Source organism: Nipponia nippon, unplaced genomic scaffold (assembly GCF_047370975.1).
Source record: "Nipponia nippon isolate SJK-2023a ecotype South Korea unplaced genomic scaffold, ASM4737097v1 scaffold_7, whole genome shotgun sequence".
Classification (NCBI taxonomy): domain Eukaryota; kingdom Metazoa; phylum Chordata; class Aves; order Pelecaniformes; family Threskiornithidae; genus Nipponia; species Nipponia nippon.
The window spans coordinates 15,460,719-15,481,216 of NW_028262391.1; the positions used below are offsets into that span (position 1 = coordinate 15,460,719).

General features: G+C 37.9%; 1 protein-coding gene across 13 annotated transcripts in view; it reads left to right on the top strand.

Moving 5' to 3' along the window:
• The window catches only part of DLG1 (discs large MAGUK scaffold protein 1), a 167,231-nt gene that overhangs the window by 14,409 nt on the left and 132,324 nt on the right, over nt 1-20,498 (top strand). For 12 of the 13 annotated variants that reach the window (XM_087740989.1, XM_087740972.1, XM_087740974.1 and 9 more), the window contains exon 3: nt 635-801. In XM_087740989.1, the coding sequence (XP_087597115.1) occupies nt 635-801 (167 nt within the window). Of the gene's footprint in view, nt 1-634; nt 802-11,733; nt 12,343-20,498 lie in introns of those variants that run through there. The other variant, XM_087740984.1, reaches the window with a different exon arrangement.

Here is a 20,498-nt window from a genome sequence, read left to right on the forward strand (position 1 = left end):
TCCAGTTGAGTCTTTAGGTTTACAGGAAAAGCTGTTTATTAGTTCGTAAGTATGATTCGTAATTCATACTGTTAAGGTTTCATCCTATTTCTGTTACTTAGACTGAAAAAGCAGATGATGACCCATCCTGAAAAAGCTCCTTTTTCCTAACTTCTTGCAACTTCTGTCTTACTGATTTCATCAGTATACTTCTATTTCTGTGGTCATTTATTTAAAACATATACCACAAAAAAGACCTTCTAATATTGCCCTTGAACAGTAGATTTCAGATAAGCGAAGGCTACATTAGCTGAAATTATGTATACCATAACTTGAAGCATAGACATCCATCCCTTCCACTATTGCACTGCAGTTATTCCATATGCTTCTGCTGTTCATGCTGCAGATCGTGCTACTGGGGTCAGTGGCAGAAGACCAAAGTAAGCGGGGACACATAGGCTCTGAGATACGGGGTGTAGAGAGCGAGTTGCGTATTCTGTGGGGAGGCTCACATGATCTTGGTGATACAGCTTCATCTGTAATAGGTAGATAAAATAGTAGGTATCTGATTTGTTTTGCAGGAGGAAGATGATGTTAAAATCAGAATGTTATAGTAACTATAAAGCTTAACTTCTAATTTTTTTCACATCTTTAGATATTCAAGAATTTTATGAAGTGACCTTATTGGACAATCCAAAATGCATTGATCACTCTCAGCCATCTGAACCAATACAGCCTGTGAATACCTGGGACTTCTCCAGCCTTCCGAGCACAACAGTGACATCAGAAACATTGCCAAGCAGCCTTAGCCCAAGCGTAGAGGTAAGATATAGAAATCTTTTTTTTTTTTCTTGTGGAGACTATTAGCTCAGCATTGTTCTCTACATTTTCTTCATTTTATAAAATATTTAGTTCCATAGAAAACTTAAATTATTAAGATCAATAGTCATAGGGGATTTAATTATTGAAATGTTTAGTAACAGATGTGTGCATTTTGCTTAGTCAAAAATTTATAAACTTATTTGTCAAATGTACCATTAAGTGACCATTAAATTGGATTTATGCTCTGAATTTGGAACCTCGCTGACAGGCTTAGTATGCTTATACTCATGCATACTGACGACTCTTCAGTCATTACTTCATTAATAATTTGGGAAATCTGAAGCTATGTCTTTCTGATAGTAAACTTTTCAGTCTGTTCATAAGAAATTCTCTGCTACTTACACAGCTATGTTTTGGAAGGACTTTTTTTTTTGACAACTACATGAATCCAGTTGTCGCTAGTGAGTGGTGAGAAAACTGAGCAGGGAAATGCACATTGATGTATATTTTCACTAAATCAAGATCTTACTGCCCAAGTTAAGGTTATAATGTTGCTTGAATTTTTTTGCATCAGAACTATTATTTGTCCCCAGAGAGGTGAACTTCGTTTCAAGTGCGCCCTCAATACTGACAGCATTGGAAAAGGTGTGTCAGCGTCTCAGTAGTAACTGAGGGCAGTGTGCTGTGATGACCCGTTTTCATGAAATGGTCATAGTGCTCAGGAAGAACACTGGGGGAGACCAGCCAAAGTAGTAGTGCTGCGGCCTGTAGGGAAGCTCGGGAGCTTGTACTGCCCAGCAAGATAAAGTGGTTAGGATGGCTTACTGAGTGAACTCTATCAGAGGCTGTTCGGACTGTGTACGAAAGTCCACTTAGCTGCAGAACATAAGCAATCATGTGATGTGCTAGTGAGTTTGTGCAGTTAAAAAAAAGTGCTTGTGCTTATTGTAGCTTCTCTGAAATTTGTCATATTGAAGCTAGTGTGAAATGTGTCAGAAATGCCTTAAAGGAAGCTATAGAGGAAATCCAAAGGGTTGTGTTGTGTTCTCTCAGAAAGTAGAAAACGGCTAGTAGATAAAGATCAGCTTTTTAGCCTAGCCAGGGACAAGAGTTATACTTTGCCAAGAACAGTGATTAAAATATCTTCACATGAAAAAACTGAGCAGCCTAGGTATACCATATTTTTCAGGTTTGTAAGTAATTGAACACTGAGGGATTAAAAGTCTAGTTGAACTTGCAGTGTAGGAATGGATTATTTTCCTTTGACTTTTGTGAACCTTGATTATACACTGGAAAACTTAAATTATATGTCTCTTTGGAATCTTAGTTACCTGAAATTGCATAGAGAAGGCCACTGTCATCATAGTCATCTTAATGAAAATTTTCTCTAAGAATTGTCATCTTTGGAAAAAATGGACTAATGCTAGAGTATATGAGAAATAGTATGGAATGCATCATTGTGCTATTTACTTGTATGCCATCATCTAAATCTTAGGCTTAGAGCCACAGACCTTCTCTTTCTGAAGGTATGGTGGAAATGGAGTATCTTAGAAGCAGGAGCAAAATGGACTGTAGGCAAGGAGAGGCCAAGTTTTATTTTTTTCTACTGAGGTGTCTTGAAATAAGCTGGTTCTAATGCATTTCATGTTTGCATGTGCAGATAACTTAATGAGGCAATTTAAGAGTCGGTACTGTTGCCCTTAGTCAGGGAGGATGGATGAAGTTCTGGAAAATTGCAGATGGGCAAACACTATCTTTTAAAAAGAGTGTATATAGGAGCAAGGCAGGAAAGGAGGATCCAGGTTTAACAGGTACAAGGAATGATTCTGTAGTCTTTGTAGCTCCTTGAAAGCAGGAAAGGAGCCAAATAACAGCCATGATAATTGTTGATAACAGTTTTGTCAAACCTAGTTTCTTTCTAACATGGTAGTGATACTTGTGGTAGGAAGAAACAGTAAATGTGATAAAATCTGACTTAAGTAAAACTTTTGGCATGGTTTAACAGGCTATCTTTTGAGATAATATATCAGTTAAAGTTTCTAAAAAATGCATCCTAGTTCGAGTTATTAGTGAAAATATCCTGATTAAATTATAAATTAAACCATGGCAGGGGAATGGTGTGTTGCTGCTTCAGAAGCTAAGACTAGAATGAAGCCTTGAGCAGTTGAAGTAATTAATGGGCAGGCTCTAGTTCAGCAGGACCAAGTCCAGTGTCCTGCACTTTGGTTGTACTTCAGTAGCACCCGTAGAAGTTGAATAGTTAAATAGTGGTTTCTCAGAAAAGATGTGGGTCATTTTTGAATCTCAAGGTGAGTCAACCATGTCACGTTAATATGCGAGAAGAAACACCTTATTGACATAAGAGTGTGGTGTAAAACTGTTCTGTTCTACTTGGTCTGCATAAGGCTTTGCTGGAGATACTGTCAGATTTAAGGTACTGTGGTGCAAAAAAGATGTAGAAGAATGTAAGTGCTTAGAAGAGATTGACAAGGAAGATCTACAGCTGGAAAAGAAATTAAGACCGATGGAAAGATTTGGTGCTGCTTGAAAGAATTGAACACTTAACCGGGAAACAGAGTTTTCTTGTGTTTGTAGGCAAACGTAAAAAAAAGGAAGTTAATATTTTGTGCCTGTACAAGATGTATTAGACTTACACTGTAGTAATAGGCTTAGCAAAAACATTTTAAATGTTTTCCTAAGCAGCGGAATAGCTGTATATGGGCAGTCTCCCTTATTGAAGGTCTTTACAGGCAGCATAACTGTCTTAAATGGCTTAAATGGTTTGGTTTGGGTTGGTGAGGGTTTTTTTTCCCCCTCTTATACACCTTGGAACAGTGTAATGGACTTGAGGATTTACGTCCCTACCAAATCATTTTGTTGTTGTTAAACGTGCTCCTAATTCCAGCAGCTGGGATTGTGAAGCAAATATCCGCTGCTATGAGATTTGTGTTACGATGTTCCAACTGTAGCGTACGTTTTGTGCTTCCCCTGTAGGGGAAACCTGCTGAAATCTGAAATGCAGGATAGTGCATACTGTTAAATTCAGGCTTTGTGATTATTTCCCCCTGACCTCCTCCAGAAACTGGGAAGTTTATCCTGTAGAAGTTTGCTTATTTTCCTACCAAGAAGTCCACAATAAGAAGGACTAACTTATCAGCTAAAGGATAGAGTTGTCGCTGTATCTTCCTAAATTTTACATGAAGATGCATGTGAAGGTGTAATTTAATTATGAAGTTGCATCTTTAATTTTTATTCTCATGTGTTAGTAGACTGCCAGTAATAAAAGGACTTGTTGTCCATGACACTGCACCACTGACAACAGGCACGTTATTGTGGCAAGATCACAAACGTGTTGAAAGGAAGAATGGCCTACCTTGGGAAGTCTCACCATAGACATAAGCATATGTTCTCAGCTGAACTGTTTGCTAGATAATGCAACTGCTTCTCCAGTACAGTCTGGTGGTCATGGTATATAGTGTTATCTTACAGAACCCGATATAGCGTGGATTACTTTGTTATTTTTCTAAGTGGCCCAGATTTGAACATTTATGACAAAGCCACCTGTCTTCCTTCAGATTTTTTGTCTCTAGTATCATGCGAAAGGCAGTCGTTTGACCTTCTGTATATGAAGGTCAGATTTTACATTTACTGCCAGTATTTAAAAGCATAGTTGCATATATTGGTGTTGATGCTAGTTTATGTGAAACTGAAACCAAACTTTTCTCACGGTCTCTGTCACCTACAGTAAATGTTACCTTGTATTTTATTAGTTAGAATACTGCTTCCACATTATAGTTGTAAAGGTGGACAGTTTTGAAGAGTGGTAGTTAAGTGTTGATTTCATTTGCTTTTTCTAGTATATCTGAATGTCTTAGTTTAGCTTTCAAATATATATGAAAATTGTTACAGTAAACATAATCTTGTACATATCAGCCTTAATTCTTTCTTCAGTGCCTTTTTTTAATTCATATGCCTGTAAGACAATAGCTTTCCCTCAATGTTTTAAAACTTAATGAAAATTATGAGGAGAAATTCTTATGTATTGACAGTTCGTATTCCACATACTTGCTATATGTAGTACATGAAGATTAATGTTTTTATCCTGTGAAACTTAATGCATTTTGGTTTCAATAATATGCTTCTTTTTTAGGTACTTAGTTTTTTTCATATTTGGGTTTAATCAACTGGAGGGCATAACGATTCTGGTACAGTGTGTGTTTAATGATTTGCTTTGCTTGCTGAAACTTACTAGAGATTGGAGAGAACTTGAGTTTAGTATATCTGACTTTGTTCATAGGCAGCTTTTTTTTTTTATAACAGAAACTGTCACTTTTTAGACTTGCAACGCTGCTGCCCAGTTCAATATTAGTTCATTAGCCAGATATAACCAGGTCGGCATACCAGATGCACTTTGAGGTTATTTTAGCTCTATTGCTTGCCAGGCTGGTAGGACTGTAGGTGATAATAATGGGACAGGTTTTTTTCTTGCTTGCAAATTGGTAGCCTTGGAAGTAATAGCTTTCAACCCTGTTTCTTTTACCTTAACAATATATTTTTGCTCTAGTTACTCTGTGCCAAATGAGTAGTCTTCTAGCTGACACTTTGATGGTATATGCGAGAGTTGCTTGAGAGTGGGAATGTAATGCTCCCCTAAAGTGATTGAGGATTGTATTACAAGAACTTTCTACACAGCTGACTTTGGGAATGACTTTTTAGCAATGTGTGCTTGTGTATATACATAGAATAGTGGTATACAAGCTTAGGTTGCCTGAGGACTTCTAATGGGACGTAGCCTAGTTCTGCTTTTGCCTTCCTACTTCTGGATCAAAAGACTGGAGTCTGTAATCCCCATAGGCGTTGTATTAGAGAAAGTTAGAGCTACAGATTGCAGTTTTCCAGTTCACAGCAACCTGTTTTCTTTTCCATGCTTTGTATTTCCTGGAACCTTAGTTGACAGTTTTGTTTTAATCTCCAGTACAAAAAGATGATGAGGCAAAAAAAAAAAAAGTTCAAGATGATGATAAGCACGAAAGGAATGTTAATCCTTTCAGTACTAGGGACTAGCAAAAAAAAAAGAATACAGATTCAATTTGAAAAGGCTGAAAGGTGCATACCTTTTTCTTATGTGCATTAAATACCGAGTTTTAGGTGTGCATTGGCAAAGCAGCTAACAAATCTAAAGCAAGATCTCAACGCTAGTAATCGTGTGAGAGAAGTATGTGTACAGGAGGGAGCAGTCTCTTAAGCTGTTTGCTGTGATCTGTAGTGCCATCTGTAGGTGGGACAGTTTGTGTTTAAGAAATAACGTGGTGAAATTTCAATCACTGGTAGAAATCTCCTTTGACCTAATTGAGTAGTGTATTGCTAAGGAAATAGTAGTGACATTCTCTTTTTTTTTTTTGATCTGTACGGTATGCTTTAATATTGTGATCACTTTAATTCAAGCTAAACAGCAAATGCTTTTTAACTTCTCAGACTTAAAAGTAGCAAAAATAAATTCATTTTAGGTGTTGAAAAAAACCCCACTGAACGCTGTCGCAAAAGAAATGTTTTGTCTTAGGAGGTGGAACTCGATCTGGAGTGTCTTATTCTTAGTTTGGGCTAACAGATCTCTATTTAGTCGGTAATGGTGGCTGAAGCGCTTTGGTCTGATATGTGGTTTCCCCATATATCTGCATGTGCCCAGGTGTTTAGTGTCTGGCACGTAGAGAGACTGCCTGGCTCACTGTCTTCTAAGGCCTTTTGCCAATTTCTTTAATAAAAAGAAAGCAAAAGAGAAGTAAGGAAAATAGCTGAAATTATAGATGTGTCAGCTAAATTTGATGCCAAGGCAGGGTGGAAATGAACCTCTCTAAACATCTTGGAATTATAAAATCATTCAGGCTCACCTGTGAGGTTGATCACATTGCAAAGGGTTTCAACCTGCTGAGCCCTGAAAACCTCCAAGGATGGGAACTGCAAAACCTTTCTGGTCGATCTGTTCCAATGCTTGACTAACCTCATGGTGAAAAAGCTTTTCCTTATTTCTGATTGAAATCTCTGTTTCCATTTATTTGTGGTTTCTCATGTCTTTCCATCGTGCAACACGTACTTGGCTCTGTCTTCTGGGTAACCTCATTGTAGGTACTGGAAGGCTGCTTTTAGGTTCTATTGAACTTTTTTCTCAAAGCTAAAACAAGCCCTGTGCCCTCATTCTCTCTTTAAGGAGTCTTCCAGCCCCCTCACTATCTTGATGGCCCTCTGCAGAACTTGCTCCAGGTTATCAACATCCTTGTTGTACTGGGAGGCCCCAAACTGAATGCAGTATTCCAGATGACTTATTAGAAGTGCCAAGCGAAGAGGAATAATAGTTTTGCTTGATACTACTGACTGTTTCTGCTAACGCAGCTCCTGTTAGCCTCCTTTGCTATTAAAGCGTACTGCAGGCTCGTGTTCGGTTTGCTCAACATCTGTAAAAAGACAAATAACAGTCAACGTGCATATTTTGAAAACGGGTAGAGTTAAGCTAACCTAATTTTCACCTACAATGTGGGAATTGGTTTTGTTTACAAAGCAAGTGGTAATGTCTTTTTAACCTTTAAGATTTTGGTAGTTTTGTGTAACTGCTTAATAAGATGAGCTGACATAGTTTAGAGGAAACAACTTTGGATGTATGGTGTCTAGTGGAATGAAAAAATCTGTGTTTAATCAGTAGCATTTTGTATTCAAAATGGAATGATGCATCAAGCAGTTAATCGGGATCTTAGAGGAAATCTTTGAAAGAGATACCTGCCTATGTAGAGTGCATTATTAAAGTGGCAGGATACTCTAGTTTTCTTTTTCTGTTTCTGAATTTTGTTAACTGCAGTATCCTCACCTGGCCTTCACAAATGCAGTCAATTGTATCTGTCATAATAACAAGCTGTTCCTGGGAAAATCCCAGACCTATTGTGCTGTCTTCAAATACCTTCTTTGCCTTAATATTTACAATGATTCAGTAATGGCTAGCTTGTTGATATGCTATGTCTCATTGTTGTACTCCCTGTTGTAACACAGGTCCTTTACGCTTGTATCTGTATGTGTGTATTGCCCATTATTTCATTATATCATGCCCATTATATCAACTCCCCTTCTGCAGAACTGGTGTGCTTGTTTTATTTGAGCACCTAATAGTGTGTGGTCTTGGGTCACTCAGGAGCCTCATTGCTTTCGCTGTTAACTTTACAGTGGGGAAATGATATTTGGCTTGCTATGTATTTAGCCTTCAATTTTTGAAATCCAGGCTGTTTGTACAAATAAAAGAATGTAAGTCTTGAACCAAAACTAAAAAAAGTCTTCCATGGGCAGGCATCTGGTCAAACTGAATGCAAAAGCAAACAAACAAAAACCCCCTGCTCAGTTCAGGATGCATACACAAGCAATAAAAATCTGCTATTTCTAAAAACTTACCTTTCTCAGTTCAGAAGTAAATAGAGAATGTACAAAAAATGATGTGAATTTGGTATCTAATTATGTTTTTTAACCTGTAATAATTACATCTTGCAGCCAGGTTCAAAGGTAGCAAGATGAATGCGGTTACAGCATCTTACAATTTTAACACTTTCTTTACTAAAGGAGCTGAGAAAACGCTTGCAGTGATGATAGTGCTTGATCTTTACTGAGTCTTTGAAATGTCTCCTCAAATATGGTGAGGTTAGGCAATTGAGGTACCCTTGCAAAGCCCAGCTGAGCCTGCTTCTCTGGTTACACCTGTGACAGCTGTGTGTTATGCAGGTTTTCTCATAGAATCTGAGAGCAAATTAATATTTAAATACCCATATGCACTTCTAAATTTGTGGATAGATGAAGTTATTTATCTGGAAAATTGGTGTTTTCCAAAGCATTGTTTTCGTTTGCATTATTTATTTCTATGCATGGTTTACCTGTGCATGAATTTTCCTTTATTTAGTTATCTGGTGACTTTGTAGGTAGACTCTCACACTGGAAAAAGAATAAGCCTGTGAAGGCCCAAAAAAGTGACTGCCAAACATAATCTGAAATAATTGGCAGATAATTCAAGGCAAGAAAAAAACATTTCTCTCCTTTGTGTTTCTCACGTGAGAATCATCCTTTGTTTTTTAATATCAATGCCACAAATAGTGGTGAATGGAAAGGCACTTTTTCCTTCTGTCCAAACTGCATGGAATTGTTGTTGCTGATTGTTACTGAGGTCACTTGGAGCTGACAGGAAAGAAAGGTTTATTTTCAGCAAGTATGAATGACATGAACAGATCACAATGCTTCTCACAAGTTCAGTAGAATAATAGTGATTTTAATGGCTGATAGTACTATGTGGAAATGTCTTACTCTTCAGTGCATTGAAAATGGGGCTTTTCATGCACTTCAGGATTTTGATTCTAGTTTTGATGTGTCCTTTAATATCTTTCTGTTGCTCCTCACAAGACAATTTAAAGGAAAGAAGGTTCTAAGTTATTTTATTAAATTGTTTAATTCCAGATGTTTTAGTTCTGGTTTCCTTACCTAGTTCTCATTTTGAAAAAACTGTTTCTTCCGAGCTCCAAAATTTAACACATGCTTGCTCATTCAAGGAGTTTTAAAATTTGTCTTCAAGAAGCTGTATTATTGTTTCTTATGACAATGCTAAACCTCATGAATGTTTGAGTCTTGGTCAATCTTTTTTGAATATTTTTCTTCTATGTGCAGTATTTCCAATGAAAAGTCTGCAGAAACTGCTTTTGGGCTAGGAAATACTTTATGTACCGTGCTCTCTTCTTCAAGTGCTTATCTGTCTGTGTACTACATTTATGAAAATGTGTATTGGTGTTTGCTACAAAATTTTTTGCTCTACCAGTATAGTATGTGTGATCGGTGTCTTTTTCTGTGCGGACAGTCTGTTGTTTGTGCTTAGTTGAAGATGGGTCTTGAGAGACCTGTGCAGTTACCAGAAGGGCTTTTAATCCATTGTAGCGATGCACTGATTGGTAAAGGGCTCTAATGTAGCTTGGTTGTACATGCTCTTCTGATGTGTGCAGTGGATGTGTTACTACTTTTCAAGCACACTTGTTATGAGACGACTTTCTCTCTGTGCCCTCTGCTCTGAAGTGTTTAGTGTCCATGATGAGCAGTCTGATCCACAAATCCTCAGCAAAGAAATACCTTTTCCCCACCTCTCTGGATAGGTCTCTCTCCCACATCTCATAGTCGGCGTTGGCAACCTGAAAGAAGTTATGTGCTTTCTATGACAAGACTAATGGGCCTTAGGTCTTCTTAAAAGGTGAGTGGGAGGGGAAAAAAAGGCATGATGTTGATGCTTAGTTCTGAAGGAGTCCCAAAGAAGATGAGAGAATAAAAAAATTGAGGGAAAAGAAGAAAGTGATGGACCCTGAATGTAAGCCGGTTGTAGCCAGGATTAGTCTGCAGAAGCTTAATCTTGAATCAAGGTGGCTGAGAGAAATTTGAGTGATGTGAAAGTATCATTGATCTTTCCCCCTCATAGACAGAGCATGAGGGACAGGCAGAGTTTGTGTGTGCTGTTGGGGCTTCTGAAGTGAGGTTTGTGCAAGAAACTTACATGTGGACTGACTGCATGTCTTGGACTAGTCATTGAAGATGTTTCTGGGCAGGATGGTGGACACGTGCCAAGTCACCTAAAAACGCGTTTCCTCAGTTTCCCTTACCTTTTTGGATGCTTGCACTTTGTTAATTTCTCTGAACTTTACAGTCTTCCCAACAGAAGACTTAGGAAATTCAAGGATAATTTGTACCTCATGTGTATTCAGCTACAGGACTAATTTTTTTTTTTCCTTTTCTGACAAAGAGGAAAGTTCCATCAGCTTAAGTAGTGCTTTTCTTTTCTGAAGTTAGAACTTTTAGATTTCTGCCTGGGTTGAGCCTTATCAATCTGAAAGATGAATATTTTTCCCATTGATGCTTTGTAGCAGTGAAAGCTTCACCTAGGTGTTCATAGTGGAAATTCTTCACAGACTTTATAGACAGTGTAAAAATGAAAAGTATCTTTGGTTTGACTTGGACACACAAGGTAAAAATCCTGGTCTTGGTGGCTGAATGGTATAAGATTTACCTTGAAATTCCATTCAAGCTGAGTGGAGTTGTTTTTACTAGTATGCAATCGTGCTTTTCTTTAATGGTTTGGGTTTTTTGGGGTGTGGTTTGTTTTTGGGGGTTTTTGTGTGTGGTGGGTTTTTTGGTTTGGTGTTTTTTTTTTTTTCTTTTTTTAAATTGGAGAAGGATTTTGTAATGTCCTCCTTTTCCTCTTTGCCCTGTAAAGGCACCACCTGCCCGTGAAATAATATGTGTAACTTTAGGAAGAACAGTTTCCTTATTTCTTAACTTTTTCTTCTCTGGCCTTCCACTCCTCTAGTGTGTATCTGGCAGAGCCAGGGAATCAAGTGGAGTAAAGTTGCAGAAAACTTAAAGGGAATAGTGAGAATGCTCTAGATACATAGGTAGTATATTCTAGGGTTGTTTGCTGATGTGAAATATAATCACTTTGGCTAGTTGTACATCTTGGGCTAAAAGCAAAATGATGCAGATGAGATTTAATAGTTTAAAATTATTTCTTGAATTTTTTCAATATACTTCATTGTGTTTGTAGCAAAGGTGTTAGTGGGAGACCTAATAGGACAAGATAGCAGAAACTGAGCTAACTAGTTGCTTTCAGTGCCTCTTGTGAGAAATTAATGTAATAAGGTTCTTAGCAATGTATGAAAGTGTCAATATAGTGTTCCATAGTACATAGGGTTTTTTGTGCCCAAGTGTTTGACTTTTCCCAGCTGTGCTAATTAGGCTGAGAAGACAATGCCTGTGCATACAAACTTTGCCTTGTCACTGCTTTACAGCCTTACAAAAGGAAATGAAATTCTAGGTTAATTCGAGGCTCAAAATAGCGTTTCTCTTGCAATATGCATTACTCTCTCCTTGCCACTTTCTTCTCTCCCTGTTCTACATGGAATATTCCATTCATTACTGCCTAAGAAATCAGTTATTTTGCAGTCTGCAAATGCTGAAATGACGTTAGAGGAGAAATACTTGCTTGCAACCAAAACTATTTTTGAATGAACGCTTCATTTTAGAAGCTGAATTGAGATTTTTTTGCTGTAAAATAATTTTGTATTGCATTTCATCAAATGATTCCCTGTGATGCTCATGTGTTAGGTAATCCTGAAAGAGGAGTATATGAAATAGAATACGAGGAGGTACTTAACTGGTATGGAATAGGATTTGACATCTTTTGTAGGATATTTTCAAGGATAAATTTAAGTTTTGCAGACATAGATAATCAAAATAGGTTAAGAATCTTTCATGAAACTTAAAGCATTTGTATTTTAGCCTGCTGCTTTTTCTCCACGGTGTTTCTACCTCTGAATGAATCCAAAGGGAAACCTGGCATGCATTCTACTGTTTTGACTATGAAATAAGTGTGCTCTTTCTCGTTCTGTTGAGATGGGTGTTTAGCTGTGATTGAAAATAAACCTTTTAAATGTTTGGAAAGATACCTGCTGTGCTGAAACGATGGATTGCTTATGCATTGTAACAACAAAGGTAAGATGATAAAGCTTTTGATTAATGCCTACAGTCTTGGAAGTTCTTGTTGAATCTTTCTTCCAGTTTTTGTCTACCTGTAATGAAAAGTCTTGACGGTTTTCTAGTGTTGATTTTTTTAACTTTAACTGCACGAATTGCCAAAATAAATTCTGTAGTTGTTGCTAAGAACAATCATAGACGTTAATTCTTCTAAGAGCTGATTATGCACATACTGAAAAACCTCAAGTGTAGTAGAATGAATTTTTTTGTCATTCTGCAGCAAGACTCTTTTCTATAAAAATTCACTCTTTAAATGTGCTAAAATAGTAGTTTGCTTTTTATTCCAGAATGAGGAATTCCAAATGATGTTTTACATAACCTTTATTGGGACATGTTTAAAATAATCATCAAAGAGAAGAAGATGAATCTGGAAAGTCCTGTTAGTGATGGATATATTTCAAGATGCTTTGTTATTTTGACATCTTGCTGCTTTGAGATGAAGACACCCAGATAGCTTAGTGTCATTACTTCTGTGCTAGGATGAAGTTTTATGTATGATTGTTTTTCGTACAGTCCACTTGTAACTGTTAAAGGTAAAATCTAGTGCATAAACAGAATGTATTAGTAGTGTGCTTGTGAAATATTGACTTGGTGAGTTTGGTTTTCTGGAAGCTTTTTATTTTCCTGCAAGTGGTAAACTGTTGTTCTGTATTGCTCCGTTTCCCCTGAATGTTCAAATAGTTGCAGGTTTTTTTTGGTGTTTTTTTTTTTTTTCTTTTTTAACGAGCTACTTTGATTTCTAGCATTCTTCTGGGTAATTTGAAACCATAAAACTTGTTCATACAAATGTCCTTCTCAAGAAGTATAATAAAATTGAACATCTTTGAGAATATTGTGTGGGTTCAGTGATAGCTTTTATAGAAGAAAAGGTCAAGATGCTTATCAGTCTGTTTGACACAAGGAAGCATAGGCTTATTGGAATGGGTGAAGTTACCTTGTCTCTCACCAGCAAAGGAGTCTTCCTGGTGTCTGAACTGTCAGGGCTTTTTTGGAAGTGAAACATACCCTTTTAAATCATGTTTGATTAATAGCATTCATTTGTGGCATTTCTGCTTCATTTCTTTTAGAATAATCTCTTTTGTACAGTGATATTAGGATCGGATATTAATTCCTTGACTTGGATTATATTGATAGGTACCTTAATTTTGTTGTACTCATTTTAAAAAAGGGAGGGGCAGTGCTGTCATTTTTACAATTGAACTGCTCAACTTCAGTTTTATTTTGTGCATTTGTTTACTTTCCCATATCTACTTGTCTAAGAGCAGAAGGATAACTTATATGGAAAGTTAAGCCAATAGAAAATGTATTCGGGGGGGAGGGAAGTACTGTTTTTTAGTATGATTAGCCTAGCTCTGAGTGCTAAACAAGTAAGACTGCTCACAGAAATGCTGCACAGGAGAGGAAGAGATCATCCTCTCTGCACAGCATAGTCTTAGGTGGGCTTAGACTGATCATGCATTTCCAGCTGGAGTTATCACCACTTAATCCTTCCTGCCTGTTCCATGTGAAGTTTTGGCCTCATTTAACTAAAGGCTGCTGTAGTACCTTGTAGCTTCAACTCAAGCTGTTTATTTAAAGGGGGGCTTGTAACAGAACTGTTTACTTCCCTGTGAACATGTGTGCATCTGATGACTTGAAAGTTGTAGTCTAATGAAAAATACATTCCTTAGTTTTGTGCATAAACCTATTTCTCAAACGTAAAGGAAAATGAATGCATGTAAGTAAGGCAATTTTGAAATCAGCATTAAAGAAATGTATGATAGGATAGTAATAGTGTTAAATGCTTCCCCTTTCTCCACCTTGAGCGGAGGAGTATTTCATACAATTCATCCTCTTTATTTCTGAATAGGGAAGAGAAGAATTTGGTCAGTGAGATTAATTTTCTAATGAATTTGAGAAACCTTTCATAATTTGATCTTTGATAATTCTGTTTTACTTAATTCAGAATTAAAATCTAGTGACGATGGGTGAACAGGTCCTTAAACTACTTTCTGTCCCATCTTCTAAGGTCTAATTGGTTTACTTTGCCCTAATCTAGTGCAAAAAGTACTGATTAATACAGTATTTTTTTTTCTCCTTATGTGGGCACATTTGGTTTGATGTAGGTAGGCAAATTTGCATCACTGCAACCATGGATACTATTAAGAGCAGGCATGTGGGCTGAGCTTACAGTAATGATTTTTATTTAAGTAACAGTTTTAAATGAGTTCATGGCACTTAAAAATACAGGATATGAAAAATCATTAGTTCTTCCAGAAAAGCAATTTTTGAGCAGTCATTCTTAGCTTGCTTGTTCAGTAGTATACTTTCAGTAAGACAGTTGAATTTAAAGTGATGTGAAATTGCTTCAAATAATATTTCTGGTAAGACTAGTGCAAAAGAACGATTATTTTGTACCATTTTCATTTCAAAATACTGAGAAGCATGTACCGATACCAGACCAGTATCGGTCTAGTCCAGTATCTGGTTTCTGACAGTAGCCAAAACCTGGTATCCTGGGAGAGGGGAAGCATGTATGATGCATCAGCCTGTTACCAAGGGAGAAAGATGAAGGGGTTTTTTTTTTCCAAGTTGTTAAACTTAAAAGCCATGAGTCCTCATAAATTCTGGGTCACCTCTGTTCTGGGTGAGCACAGTGATGTGGCTGTGCAAGGTGGGAGGCTGCGTGGTGCCTGAACACAGGAGCACAACTACAGCTGGTGTGGCCGAAGTTGGAAAGATGACACTGAGCTTGTGTGATTCCTGCAGATTTCCTCCCTTGGCTGTGCGGTGTGCTGTAGTTCAGAGAGCCCCATTGTTGTTATTGTCAGTTTTCAGAATTTCCCTCAACTTAAGTGAATTGTGCCTCCTCACCTACCAGTTGCAAATGCAAAAGGGAATGACAGACTCTTGCACTGGAAGTGATCTAGTCCAGCTACCTGCTTTAAAGCAGGGTCAGCATCAAATTCAGACCAGGTTACTTAGGGCTTTGATTAGATCTTGTAAACCCCCTCGCCCTGTCTCAGTTTAAGGTTGTCTCTCCTGCTGCTGTGCACTACAAGGGCCAAGCTTTGTTTTCTTGGTAACCTCCTCTTAGACATTAGAAGGCTGCTACTAGCTCCTGCAAAGCCTTCTTTTCTCCAGGATGAACAAGCCCAGTTCCCTGAACCTTTCTTCATTGTGCTTCAGCCATTTTGACCATCTTGGTGGCTCTCCGTGGTACTTGTTCCTGTATTCCAGATATAACCTAACAAGTGTTTGAAAAAGCATAAGGGGAGCTTACAGTGCAAGTTTTAACCTTCTGGAGGTACTGTGTGCATAAAAACTCCGATATTGGTAGGAAATAAAATGTGATAGAGGCAGCTGTGTGAAAATGGAAACAGTTAAAATCTAAGCTTTTATATATAAACTTGGTGGGCCCAAAGGAGGCTGCTTTCTTAAAGGGGTGGAACAAAATACAGAATGTTGTGAATTTAAAATTGTAGAAGAGATGGAAACTCAGTTATATGGGAAATAATTACACTAAAAGCTTAAGGAATATCATGACTGCTAAATAGTCCACAACAGCCCTTCCAGGTTCGTACTTGTTAATGATGTGTCATGATGGGTTTTGGCAAGGAATATAATTTTGCCAACATTTCATGTCCTCACTAAAAAACAAATAGCTTTTCAAATGTATTTGATTAGATTGCGTATAAATCATAGTTATGTGGTGAGCCAATTGCATAGTGCTAATAATACACCACTTGGCTTTGATACGCCATCTGGTTACAGTGTTGAAGAAATGCATGCAGAATCAATCATCATAAAAACTTTGGGAAGTGAAAAAAGTTGTGCATCACTAACGTTGGCAGTGTCAGCAGATGGTATGAAGTTGCTCTTGCATGTAATCTTGAAGTATAATGCAATGCCAAAGAAACAGCTGCCTACTAGGGTAGTTGGTAAGTGTCAAAATCAAGGATGGTTGTCTGCAGACTAAAGGATTGGCTAACTTTCGTTTGGAATAGGAGACCAAGTGTGTGAGTAATGTATGCCATAGGTGGGTTTAAAGGGTTTTTGACAAAAACAATGAGGAATACAAGCAGAGAACACTGATCTTGTGGTCGTGCCAGGAGAAATGATGTCCTAAGTGCATGTATTTGTGGTCGTGAGCAAGCCTTGGAAGTTTTAATACACAGAATGGACTTTGGGAGGGGGTCATGCTTCTGACCTCTATGTGGCAAATAAAGAAGCCCAGTGCAACACAAGATTGCATGAAGTTGGTTAAATCCAGAAGTTGTAGCTAAAGAACTTAAGAAATACTCTATTTTGGATTCCATGGGTGGAACTGAAGGTGGCTTGTCTGAGCTTTGAAGATGAGTAGGTTTGAAGGTGATGACTGAGGACACCAAGAGTGACGAAGAAGTTGAAGGTGGCAGAGAGTGATGGTGATGGAAATGATAAAGGAACCTGATACGCAAAATCTGAAAAGCTGTACTAAGAAGGCATGAGAAAATAGACTAAGTTAAGGCTAACTTAAATCAAGTAAAAGTTAACATTCTTACTGTGTATCAATTACAAGGATATAATAAGCTTTCTGCATTTAACTTCTTTTTAAGGGGATTCTCTTAAATTCAGTTATCTTTCTCTTAACATGTTATTTGGTATCCTCCCAACCACCAACAGTTTAGGACTCAAGGACTTCCTGGGCCAGAGGCAATTGCTCTCTAGTAATTTTTGGCTTTCTCTGACATGGATTGTCTAGTCTCACCAAAATGCTCATAAAATACAAACCAAAGGTACAAATCTGTGGCATGTGCTTCATATACAGAGCATCTCCAGACATCATCTTTGTTTACGTGTGTTTGCTTGCTCTTTCTAAATGACTGCAAGTTTGCAAGGTCATTTCATTGATAAACCAAAAGTTATTAGAATTGTGTAGTTGTTCAGGCAGAGACATCAGTGAAGTTTGTATTTGTTTGAGTTTGCATGCTTGAAGAAGCTGGGTATCACATACCTGAGGCTGATGAATCTTACATGAAGCTCTTGAGTCTTTGTGTTCAAGTTCGTACTTCTTTCCCCTCCTCTTTTAAATGTAAAAGCCGCTGATTAATACTACAAATAAGTGACAAATGAGTTATATTTTGGTTATTGCACCAGTTCCGGCCATGTTTGGTTAGGAATTGATTGAAGAGCAGATAAAACAAATGCCTCTAAAATATCAATATTTCCACCAGTTGAAGTATACAACTTGTGGACTGATTCTGAGAACATGGTGTGAAATATATTTAGGTTGGAGATGCTGAATACAGCAGTAAAAAAAGAGAATAACTTTCTGAAATCAGTTCTATAAATAAGACCCCTTCAAAGCATTTTCATAACTCCATTTGCCTGCCTGGAATTGTGTGGGTTTATTTCAGAGGAGGTGATGATCATAACCTGAGTAATTTTCCAGGTAGGATTAATGGGAGCAGAGCATTGAAACACTCATTCCTGATCAGTTTTGCTTTGCTGTCCTTGTTTACTATGGGAAAAGAATTCCATCTGTGGATTCACGTGTGGCACTGAAGTGATCAGGTTGCTGCTACTGAGAGTGCTTTTACCTCCTTTTCTTCACTGCTCACCTACTAGGAACCTAGTAGAACCTGGTGTGCTTTTCTGCTGGCTAGTGAGTGGAATCAGCTCATGGAAAAGGTAGCTGCTGGGGTGGAGGGTTGGAAAGTATTTAGCAGTTAAATTGACTCAGCTGCCTGTGAAAAGGCAGGTAAAATGGTACGACTTAACAGCTCAACACTTTTGGAAGAAGGGGAGGAGAGCAGTGATTCTCTGTCCAGCAAAATCAAAATGTTTGCTCTGTTTGGCTGCTGCTCGTGAAACCGGACCCTCAGAGTGAACAGCTCTGGCATAGTTTCCTGTTGTAATGAAAACAGTGGGGGAATAAATGCAGGGTTGTTCGTAGTTGGACATATGGTCTCCAACATGATTCCTTCAGTAGGCAGAGGTATTTAGAATTCTTGATGGCAAAAAAACAAAAGGCTTCCTCTCTTCTTTGAAATGAGATTTCAGGATGGCTGAGCTCACAGGCTGGTTATCTGGTATGCCACTAGTCGGTTTTGTTTTACTAGCCGGCAGGGTGCTTGATCACTTCTCTTTTGTGAATGCAGTAACTTGCACCAGGGCTTTGTTAACATGAGGTGTGTTTCTACACTTTATTTGAGGCTTAATCATAGCCTGATTTGTTGTCAGTGGGTATTACTCATTCTTTCATAAGTGGCAATAACATTACTTGAATTTTATTCAAAGGACTGGTATTTACCAGACCAAAAAAAAGTAAAACATTGAAGACATCTTCAGGTGAAGACTATCGCTGTTTAAATGATATTCAGCCTTGTTAAATTTTGTTGGGTGTTTTGTTTGGTGTTTTTTTGGTTTTTGTTTTTTGTTTTCTTTGAAGAGAGGGTTCTTTGAAGACCATATGCTGCCACGTCTTGAGTTTGGAGGAGGGAAGGGCACACTTCAAGGAAATTCTAATACACACTAAAAGTGTAACTGAGGGCTGCTGTCTTAAAGGTCAATGTGGGCAGGAATCATCAGCATTTTCTGAGCTCATCTAAATGCCCAACAGAGAATGAACAGTCCTTAGGGTGTTTTAGTGACAAACCCATATTGCCTGGAAGAATGATTCCCTCCCCTCCATTGTGTGAAAACACGAGAACAAGAATTACTTCCTTCTTCCCGTCTCTCTCTGTACTCTAGCAGTGGGTTTACTTGTGCCCACGTATAATGTATGTTGAGGACATATTCGCTCCTTCCTTATCTTGGCACGGCCGAGTGTGCCAGCCACCATTCAAGTTTCTCTCAAATGTGCCATTGAGATGGAGCACTCCGCTGCCGTGAATTTCCACTCCTCTGGGGCCTGTTCTTTCTTTCCTGTTGGAAAAATAGCCAGTGTGATAGTTGCATTTAGCCACGCGCATTTGGGGGCGCCTTTATTACCTGGTGAAGACACCCCCACTGAGGAGTGCCTTGTTTGCATGTTGCATATGTGATAGATGAAGTGCAAGCTCCAGAGCTTTTCTCTTAAGCAGAATACAAAGGCTCTTCTGACTTGGGCTCTCACGACTGCTGCGGTGGTGGGTTGCCCAAATGTGGTAGCAGTGAATCTGGAACTGAACAGTCACACTTCTTGCATTCTTGCACTTGGCTTTTATTTCTCTTTGTCATAACTCTGTTGAAATCTTTGGAGTGTTATAATGATGAACTTGGTCCATTTTTCTTTTGTGGTTTTGTAAGATGGCCTTTTATACACTCATTATTTCTTTGAAAATATACAGTAATTCAAAATTATGCATGTTTGACTCAGGTAGTATATTCCTGTATCTTTTTTGTAAATGTTTTACCCAGAAGGAGACTTCTTTCTTATTCTTCAATTTGCTATTTTTCTATTTGGAAAAAAAAATAAAAAATTCATTCACATGTGGTAAATGCAACCATTTATTGCATGACCAAGTCTGAAGTTCTACTTTGATTGCTTTAGCTTTAGTTTAGAAAAGTGCGATAGTAGTTAAATCAGGTAGTTTTTCTCAAAAACAACAACAACAACAACAAAACAGAAAAAAGAAATGTCTGTTATACTCCTGCAGCCTAGAGTGATGATGCTGTTGCAGTTTATTAAAAAAAAAAAACAACCAAAACAAACCAAAACCCACCAAACAAAAAAAGAAACAAACCCCCCCCCCCTACAAAACCAAACCACCTTCCTGCTGCTATTTGTAATTAAGATCGATGACAACTTAACTGTAACTCAAGAAGGCAAAAGTAGGACTATTTTATTACATGAAACTTTTTTACCTGCTGCTTTCATCTTCCTTCAGTCTAAGAAAATGGCTAGGGAATACTTTAGCTAGACACTGGGGGGGGGGGTGTGTTTATGGTGTTTATTGAAGTTTGACTCTTTATATGCTATAAAAAGCCCAGTTAAGATGAGGAGGAGTGGTTAACTCAGTGACCCATTAGTAATAAATGCATCTTAAAAGCTGTTTGTAGAAAATTTCCTGGAAATAAGCATCATCTCTTGTATGGTGAGAAAAGCATCAATTTTTCTATTTCCTCACTTCCTAATAGGTTGTTTACAGGATCGGATGTACACAGCTGGT